General features: G+C 38.0%; 1 protein-coding gene across 1 annotated transcript; it reads right to left on the reverse strand.

The window, feature by feature from the left end:
- Window positions 1-7,131: 7,131 nt before the first annotated feature.
- Window positions 7,132-10,565, reverse strand: LOC124966340 (chondroitin sulfate synthase 1-like). Its single transcript, XM_047527432.1, is given in 2 exon segments — window positions 7,132-8,467; window positions 8,469-10,565. Coding segments are annotated over 2 exon segments (2,430 nt in total). The 3' UTR covers window positions 7,132-8,134.
- Between the last annotated feature and the right edge of the window lie 253 nt (window positions 10,566-10,818).

Consider the following 10,818-nt stretch of genomic DNA (forward strand, 5'->3'; position numbering starts at 1 on the left):
TGAGAGATCAATCACTCCTTCTGCTGTGTGTGGGCATGGGAAAATGGTAGACATCTGTGAACAAGGAAGTAGGTCTTCACCAGACACCAAATATGCTAGTGCCTAGATTTTAGACTTCCACACCTCCAGAACTTTAGAAAAGAGTTGTCTGTATTTTGTTATATAATCCACATACTGGGAAATACATTATTAAGATAATAAAACTTGGAGTTTTAAAATAGTAGAATAGAGAAGGTCAATTTCCTAGTTGCCTCTGTTCCATGATATGAAGCCAAGAAAGCAGACAGGCAGCTTTTCAGAAAGGTGGACAAACAAAAAAAAGGGGGGAACTTACTGGAATTTAATACTGGACACAAAGCACTCAGGAAGTTGAATATGATAAAATAAGAAATATCCAGCAGTACAGCCACTGCCATGATCAGAGGCACCACCCAGAACGATCTTTAAGAGAGCAAAGCAGAGATATAAGAGAACTAGAGTAACCCACATTTTAGGTGGACTGAAGCAGGTCTGAGTATAAAGAGGTTAGAGATCAAAGACACTGCCCAGCTAAACTGAAAGGCACACTGCACAACAACCTTATATTGGAAAGAGACTGCACCTTTTCCTGCAGCATGCAGAGAATAGTGGAAGGAACAATTTTCTAGCTGTGGAATTGGGGCCAGCAGCTGAGGAAGTCCATTCCCAACAAACCCAAGTTTGGCTGAAAATACAAGCCTGTCAAACCCACACTGCACAAAATGGAGTGTGACCAGGAGAAAATCAAATGTGTAGAGAGGTTTACACAGGGGAAACTGGTCTTGGAAATCCACCCAGCTCTCTCCTTCCCCATCCAGCCTGACTGCTTGTAGGACCAGCTGGAAGGGATGTGACTGACAGAAGTTTTGCAAGGGCAGAGGCAGGAGATTGACTTTGAAGACTAAACCCAAGACCAGGAAACTTGGGGTCTGCAGGTGATGGGGTAGGATAAAAATTGGCTCCTTCACCACACAAGTGGAACCTAGGAAGATCACTTCCAGCATGGTTCAGAACTATTTGGTCCAGGAGATGTGCTGACTTCAAATCTCCAGATCAATAGGCATCCAGTAAAGAACTTGGAGATTACCTAAACCTGTGTCCAGGAGTTCTATGTATGGGATTACCTCTCTCAATCTACCAATCCCACCCAGGGGGTGGATCAAGCATCACAGTCTAGACAAACCCACTTAATAGTGCTAAGAAGGAAAACTCAATTTTTGAACCTCAATAAAAACAATTTCTTAACTTTTCATTGAGATCTTTCTGTTTTCATTATTTTTCCTCTGTGAACTTAATGGTTCATGGACATTCATATATATTCACATTTCTTCTTATACCCTCATTTCTAGCATTTTCGAAACCACTTATTTTGAATACATCTTTTTTTTTTTTTTTAGGACTAGGATGTTTGATTATTATACTTCCATTTGGTTTTGTATTCTTCTTAATTTTCAAATTTTTCACTTTATATATACATATATTTTTGTCTCTTACTTATATGTTTTTCTTGACTTTCATTCTCTATTCTTCCACAAATAGTTAATCTTATTGTTCTCTCTTTCATTAGTCCTTTAATTTTTTAAATTCTAAATTCTCTTCTCCTCCATCATAATCATCATATCCTACATCACTTCTTTCTTTCCCTGTCCACCATTCAAATTTACACATATTTGTGCTAACTTACTGCTATTATTTTTGGCAATAATAGTAGTAATTTTTTGTGACAACATTGTACACATCATTGGTTTAATGATAAATATTGTTCACTTTTTTTCATTATTTGTCACACCCTAAATGCTGAGGTACTTGAAACTGCCAGAAACACTTTTAAGTCCTCAGGGAAGAATCTCTGCTACCTCAAATCCATAATATTAGATAGATAGACACAAAAACAACTTATAAAAGCAAGGTAATAAATTGCTCCAGACAAAACAAGACACTTTAATAAGAGAATCTACTGATACCACAGTAGAAGAAATATAAGAGGAGTTTAGAAATTACATACTTAAATTTATCTCAAGTTAAAGGATGATGTAAGGAGTGAAATTAGAGGGCAAATACAGTAAATAAAAGATCACTTAAATAAAGAGATTCCGAAAAAAGATCAGGCAGAAATCCTGAAAAATGAAGGAATCAATAAACCAAATTTAAAATTCAATGGAAAGCATCACCCACAGACTTGACCACTTGGAAGACAAAGTTTTAGGCAATGAAGACAAAATATAGAACCTTGAATAATGTTGATCCTGGAGAGAAGATGTTAATTGACTATGAGCAGAATTTTGAAGAAATATGGGATAACTAAAAAAGATCAAATTTAAGATTTATCAATATAAATGAATGACTAGAAATACAAACCAAATCAATGCACAATCCTCTTAATGAAAAAATATCAGAAAATTTCCCAAACTTAAAGATTGAAATGGAAAATCAGATATGGGAGGCTTACAGGACCACAAATAAACAAAATTACAGCATACCCTGACCAGGGCACATTATTACAAAATTACATACAGAATAAGGACAGAATTTTAAAGACTGCCAGAGAAAAACAGCAGGTCACATTTAGAGGGAAACTGATTCAGATCTCAGCTGATTTTTCAAACCAGACCCTCAAAACTAGAAGACATTGGAACAATACATACCAAGCTCTGGAATAAAATGGATGCCAGCCAAGAACACTATACCAAACAAAATTAAGCTTCAGAGTTGATGCTGAAATAAAAATGTCCCATGATATGCAGAACTTAAAAGATTCACATCTAGAAAGCCTGTACTACAAAGCATTCTCAATAAAATTCATTTCATGAAAAAGAAATGAAAAACAAAACTGAATACTAGCAAAGGAATAAACTGCACCAGAATAGTCAATCAAAGGAGAAACTAAATCAAATTAAAAACCAAAAATAAATCAAAATGACAGGGAATAAAATCATTTCCAATGTATAACATTGAATATAAACGGCCTAAATTCTTCAAAAGACATGGACTACATACTGGATTCCAAAACAAGAAATAACAATATGCTTTCACCAAGAGACTCACCTCATAGGCAAACACATCTACAGATTGAATGTGAAAGGATGCAGGAAAATGTATCATTCACATGAATCCCATATACAAGCAGGTATTTCTATCCTCATATCAGATGAAGTGGACTTCAAGCCAAAGTTAATCAGAATGGACAATTCATAGTAATCATAAATATTTATGCCCCAAACATTGGAGCATCTACATACATCAAAAAAATCCTTCAAAATTCTGAAGCTCAAATAGACCACAACACAATAGTATTGGGTGACTTTTGCACTCTCTCACCATTGACAAATGCTCTAAACCAAAACTAAAGTAACTATAGAATCTAAAAATACAATTAATAATTTATACTTAATAGACATATATAGAATATTTTATTAATCAAGGATTGAATAGACTTTCTTTTCAGCAGAACACAAATCCTATTCTAAAATAGATCATGACTGAGGTGACAAAGCAAATTTTAGGAAATAAAAAAAAAAGAAATACAGATAATACCTTGCATCCTATCAGATCATAAGAGGATAAAAATATAAATTGATGACAAAATTAAAAAAATGAAGCTAAAGTAACACCTGGATATGAAATAATACACTACTTAATGATGAATGGATAGCAGAAGAAATCAGAGATGAAATTAAAAAAATAAACTGAGGTAAATGAGAAGAGTGACAAAACATATTAAATCTCTGAATGTTCTCTTTGATAAGTAGATGCTAACATACAATAAGGAGGGGATGGAAGAACAGAAGTTATTTGAATTAGACAAAGGAGAATGAAGGGAAGGTACAGAAAATGGGACTAGGAAAGACAGTAGAATAAATTTGACATAATTTTTAAGTTCATATTTGAAAACACAGCTAGTGTAACTCCACAAAATGTACAACAAGAATGGGAAGTTAAACTCCATATATATATATATATATATCAACATACATTCCACTGTTATGTGTGACTAGAAACAGCAAATAAAAGGATTAAAATTAAAGATTAATATAGTTCATGACAGAAATTATTGACAATTTCTTTTTTGGGTGCTGGGGATCGAACTCAGGGCCTTGTGCTTACAAGGCAAGCACTCTACCAACTGAGCTATCTCTCCAGCCCCTATTGACAATTTCTTGCAAAAATATAGCTGATAATGAAATACTATCCAGAACTTATCATAAACTGTTAAAATTCAGGAAATAATGAACACACTAATTCTTATTATGGCAAGACATTTGAAAATATAGTTCAACAAAGGAAGATGTCCTAAAGGATAATAAGCACATGGAAAGAAGTTCAACAGTATTAGCCATTGGAGAAATGCATATTGAAACCACACTGATGGTCAGACTATGTACCCACAATACTTTTTGATAATGAATGTGGGGAGGAAAAGAGATTCTCACACTGCTGATGGTCATTGAAAATTGTACAAATAATTTGAAAATTAATTAGGTATCTCTCATGAAGGGGCATGTGAAGACTTTAAAGGGATTTCTTACCTTCCTTAATTACAATAATTAAGTATGTGATTAATAAGTAGGTCAAAACTTGTCAAATTTCACACTTCTCATATGTGCAATTTATCATGTCAATAGTACCTCAAATAAAGCTTTTGAAAACCACCTCGACAGAAAGATTTATTTCAAGAAGAAACATTTACAACAGGTTTGGGACACAGGAGCAGAATAAACCTAGACAACTGAGGCCTTTAATGTTATGTGAAAGAGAAGAGAAGGCTTAATTCTAAGAAGAATTTAATGTTTTCAGATTTAAATTTTTAAAGAATATATTATTATGTTTGTAGAAAAGTGAATGGTTTAAGGAGGTAGTATAGTAGGAAAAACAGTTCTAAGTTTACTTCACAATTCAAGTATGAACACTGGTAACCTGCCCTGATTATGGTCAAGCACAAGAGAACAGAGGAGTCAATAAAAAGAGTTGAGACAAGTATAGGGAGAATGATCATCGGTGTAGGAGACTGGACCACAGTTCACACTTTATTTTAATAGAAAGCACATTTATGACTTTAACAGCACATCAGTACTCTATGGTGCAGAACTAAGAAATGCATGTACTAATATACATAAAAGGTCTAATTTTTACACAAAGATCTTACCTTTACATGGCATTCCATGATTTTTGATTAGTAAAATACTATTACATTTAGGGCAAATCAATTCACTATCCTGTGAGACTGTTTCACGTAAGTAAGTTAGGTCATCAAGGTCTTCCATAACATCTATTTGGTTTTTTACCTATAATACAATAATACAATTTCAAAAATTTCCCACAAAATTATATACCATGTACTAAATATACAGAGGAAATTATTAGCCACATTTTCATATAAGCAGAAGCACAGGTTGTTTTTCCTTTTCCACATTTTTATTGGTGCATTGTTTTTGTACTTAATGATGAGATTTGTCATTACATTTGTACATGTACACAATACGCAGTATAATTTGGCCGGTATCACACCCCAGCACATCCCCGTTCCCTCCCAACTTTCCACCTTGGTCTCTTTCCTCAACAGATCCTCCATTGATTCTCATGAGATCTGAGATCCCCACCTTTCTGTTCCATATGTCCTTATAATTCCCTAGCTTCCACATGAGAGAAAATACGGGACCCCTCACCTTCTGTGTTCTTCTCATTTCACTTAACATTATGGTATCTAGTACCATCTATTTTCCTTTTCTTAGTCATATTTCAAAATTAAAGTCTGTATATTATAAAAGATTTACTATTTTTTCACTTTACCTTTTATAATTTATTTTAAATTTTCTTTAAAAATGTATTGCCTTTCATTTCATAATGTTCTTTTTCAATACAATATTATTTTGCATCATTTCTAACAATAGCTTGTCCTTTTCTTTAGATGTTTTCATTCTGGGCCTACAAAAAATTATACACACATAAAATCCTTTCAGAAAATACTATGTATTTAAAATATAAATAATATTTATGACTATCATATTTTTGCATAAAATTTCTACATTTGTATTCTATTTTTCCTATTCATAAATTTTACAGTCATTTTGCCACAAGGACAATTCAATTATAAACAGAGGAATAACATTAAAAAAATAAGAATACGACTACTAATAGAATCAAAGCAAAGGATTAAATTCAGAGCACACACATAATATTCCAAACCAAAAAAAAAAGTTACTTGCATTTTGAGAGAAATATGGCAGTGCTTTGTTATCCTTTTCAGAAAATAAAACTTCTATGAAGTGCTAAAAGCCATTTGTAGCATGTGACTTTAATCCTTAAATGAGGAAACTCTTCTGTTATGTTAGCTGTTTATGCTTCAGGATATGCAATCACTGAACATAATTAGAAGTACTGTATATGTGCTAAACATCTTTTAATCCTTACAACAATTCTGTAATATGCAGATATCACATTAGGTATTTTTATAAAAGGTACAAAGAAGGCACAGGAAGGCCATGTGACTTTTCCAAATGGTTGCTGGGAATCCCAAAATCAAACTCAGGTTTTTAGTCTCTGTAATATTTCTTTTGTATTATGCTGTGGAAATAGCATTTTTCTTCAGGGGTTTTTGAGGGAAATAATAGTAAATAAATCTGTGTTATCACTCCACATCTGTATATAACTAAAAATAACAATTTCTGAAACTTGCCAATACTTTTTTTTTTTTATTTTTTTTTTTGTGTTTAAGTTTTTTTACTCTCCAAATGTAATACAAGTCTTCAGCTAAAACAGGAATAATGAGACAAAATGGTTTTCAAAAGTACAATAGAAAAATATTGTCCACTGGTTTATTTTTCCAAATGAGCAATAGGCTATTTACAAATAAGCAGATCTCCAATGATGAGTATTAAAATGGCAAGCCTATCAACTGTTTGAACCTAAATGAAAAAAAAAAAAATATTAAGGCACATTTGATCTGTGAGTTTAAAAACAAACATTCTGGTGTAATGACAGAGTCATTTCACTTTTGTCCCCAAAACACATGAGCACCAAAATTGTCCAAGAACACTTAATACTTAGTAAAACAGGAATGTAAAAATTAAGGAGGAGGAAAAGTCTTCAAAAGGAAATCTTTGGAGATCAGTTTACTGCAAATAAAACATACTAACCACACTTCTGGTACACATAAATACTAATGCTAACAGGTACTCAAGAAATGGTGGAACTCTAAACAAAGGATATTAAATAAATTAAAGGTATTCAGATGCCAAGGACAAAACAAACAGAAATTAAAGAATGAAGTAACCATCTCCACAATACAGACAGGACAAAGTGAATGAAGCCAAATACACCTCCCCCAATGTTTTCGTTAGGGTGCTTTTGTTTGTTTAGCTTGCACACATTAGAATCATTACAGTAATTCTTCTTCATCATTCTAAATATTGATATTTTTACCCTCTAAAGAGAAGGGTCGGCAAGAGAAAAAACACCAAATGTTCTTGTAATGTGGTGCCAGGCCTGTTTAGGCCACAGCGTGACAGGAACCAGCCCCGCTCTGGCTGGGCCCCCCTCACTCCCCTTGCTTGTCAAAGCTACTTGACCTTGAGGGTAGAGTACAGTGCGGGGCAAATAATCAACTTTGGAAATCTTTGCTGAAGATGATGATACAGATATTATTACATTTACTTATTTTACAACTGGAACTTGAGATGGCTTTAAAAAAAACTTGTAAAAAAAGACAAAAGGTAGAATCTGTGCAAGGTTAACAGTCACAACAGAACATTTACCAGAGTTACAGTGTTTTTTTGTTTGTTACAATAATACTTCATAGGAATGTTCATGTTTTCTGCCATAGGACTGTAGAGAAGGGGCCTGGAAAGGAAATATAAAAAAACAACACAAAAGGTTCTGTTCTTCAGGGACATTTCAAGTCAGAATTAAGCAGGTCTGCTACATAATGTTCAGCAAGAAGATGTGTTCAAAGGCAAACATTGATCACATTTTTGTTCAAAAAGCTCAATCTTAAAGGAGTCCTATGTAAGAAAACCACTTGGAAAATATATCCTTGTATGGACTTCAAAAACTGATCATACAAAAATTTTTGAAAAATAAATTAGATAATTAAAAATGTCTTTTCCAGCAAAGCTGGACATCAGGCTGTCCGCGCAGAGCCATTATTATTGCTTTTACAGTAACTTGGATCATTTTTCTCCAGCCACATTTCAGCTAACTGCTGTGTGGACCCATATGTTGATGCTTTGGACCCCAAGCACATTTTGTATTGTTTGGGATCCAGATTGGGGTCACAGAAGACAGGGTGGTGGACATGGACTACTCCTACCTCCTGGCTTCTGAATGTCTTCAAGCCTGCCTGGACAACCTTGTTGAAGAGGTCCACATCCTCCAGCCCCCAGCCTTGGATGGAAACATCAAAGCCACCCACTCGGACAAGATCTCCCTTATAAATACAAGTAATGCCAAAACCCATAGTTTCTCCAGAAGCCAGTTTTTTGAGTAAAGGCAAAATGGTTGTCACTGGGAACTTTCCCACTATAAACAATCTTTGGATCATACTGGCTAAAGATGATTGGGAAATATATTTGTTGGCCCAAAACTGTATTTGCTCAACACCGTTGCAGGAATTCGGTAGTAAACACCAGGTCAACGTCACAGAAGAAGAGCAAAGATTCATTATTGAACTGGGAAGATCCTACTTCAAGGGCCAGAGCTCTTGAAAATTCTCCAGACACAGGCAAAATCTGCATGTCAGCTTTAGGGTACTTAATGCGATAATCTCTCATCAGTTCAACTTGTTTGGCCTTATCAGGGTTAGAGTCAGAATTGAAAAGGATGACGAGTTTGACATTCTGATTTGGGATGAGACATGTCTTCTCAAAGTTCCCCATAAATCTCACAAACATGTCAAAACGTCCAGACAAAGGGATCAGTATATTTATCTTTTTATCTTTGGGCTCTTTGTGCTCGTTCTTGGACCCAGGGAGCTGGAAGGGAACAAGCTTCTTTAGGGAATTGGAGAGAAATGATAGGGATCCAGAGTCCTGATTGATTCTGTTGGCCAACTCCTGTGCGTCCAGTTCCTCATGCTCCACAAACTGGATCTTGCTGAAAGTCTGCTGTAGGTACGCGTGTCTCCTCACAGGAACCGTCATCTTCTTCCCTTTGTGCTTCTTGTACAGAAGCAGCAGGTCCAGAATGTACTCTGCCCCATACATGGGGTTCACGCGGCGGTAGCCATACTGGATCTCCTTGAAGTCGATGATGCGCCCCCGAGTCTTGGCATTAGCGTTGATCATTTCCATCACCTGCATGACGATGTCATCCAAGGCTTCCCTCTGGGCTGAGTCCATTCCTCGCCGGGGGGGCTGACCATCAGCAGCCGAATATAAATACTTCCCAGTCAGAAACTCCCATTCCAGAATCTCTTCTCGCTGGCGGGCCTGAAACCGCATGAAGGAAGGAGGTATTCCCAGCTGTAGGTCCTCTTTATGAATTTCTGTGTTACTGTATTTGCTCATCAGGACGATTTCTCGGTGGAGCTGTATTGTGCGATGACGTAGCTCGGCAATTTTGCGACTGAGCATGTAGCTATGCAGTCTGTACTGGTAGGGTGGGTTTTTGTTTGGGTGTAATGTGATAGCTCGGTGAATCTTACTGTTATGGAGATCTCTGATGTATCCCTTCTTGTTCTGTTCGTAATTTTCATAAAAAAGCTGCTGCATCTCATAAGACCAAACACACTGTACGCCTGCAAACCTCCGGACACATCTTCCCACTTCCACATCCTCGTGCGTGGTATACATTTCCCGGAGACACTTGCCAATGTGTGGTACCATTCTCCGAAGCACCTCCCGGCTCATGATCACACCAGGCCCCCCCATGCAGAAGTTCTCACCAGGCTCAAGGGCCAGCTTCCCCATTTCTTCTGTGGTGCCCAGTCCTGTCTGCCCGAGAAACAGGGGCTCACTGCTATTCAAACTCCTCAGGAAACTCTCCAGACGATCTCCTTTGATGTAAACATCATCATCTGCTCTCATAAACCATTCATACTTGTCCAAGTAGTGGTCATGCATGTACTTGAGCATCATAAAAGACTTCTTCTGGGGTGGGTAGGAGTCATCCACGCCCCGTAGTAGCACTATTGGAATTGGTATAGACGTGTCTGAACCCTCACTAGAGAAGAACTCCACTTTCCCAGGAATTGTCTTGGACCATGTTCTGTAGGCAGCCACGGCGCGGGTCTGCAGGTATTTCTGGGCGGTCATGACTCCCACGAAGAGAAAGTTCCTGTCGCGCGGACCGCCACCCAGGGCCGAGCCGTGTGGCCACAGCTGCGCCCCGTGCGCATCGCCCCGCGCCCCGCCGGCCTGGGACGATGCCGCCGCAGCCGCTACCGCCTGCCCGTACCGGCAGCCTTCAAGGCTGGTGCGGCGCCGCGGACCCGCTCCTTTCAGCTCTGAAGCGCGGGGCAGGACAAGCCGCGAGGCCAGCACGAAGCCCAGCACGAGGCCCAGCACGAGCCCGAGCAGCACGCTGAGCCAGGCGCGCCGGCCGCGCGCGGCCATGCCCGCGCCACTCCGCCCGCAGGGCCGCTGCCGCTGCCGAGGCTCCCCGCGCCCTCAGCCCGCCGCCCCCGCCAGCGGAGGCCAGCCCGCCCTAGCGCCGCGAGGCCCGGCCCGGGCAGCGCCGCGGCCGCCGCGGGCCCGCCGCGCCCATCGCGGCCCCCGAGCCCAATACTTTTTAAATAAGAGTATTACCTAGCCAATTTAGAAAGCAAGTTTTAAAAAACTAGGTTTATTTTCTGTAATCAAATTCATC

This window comes from Sciurus carolinensis, chromosome 16 (assembly GCF_902686445.1).
Source record: "Sciurus carolinensis chromosome 16, mSciCar1.2, whole genome shotgun sequence".
NCBI classification, from domain to species: Eukaryota; Metazoa; Chordata; class Mammalia; order Rodentia; family Sciuridae; genus Sciurus; species Sciurus carolinensis.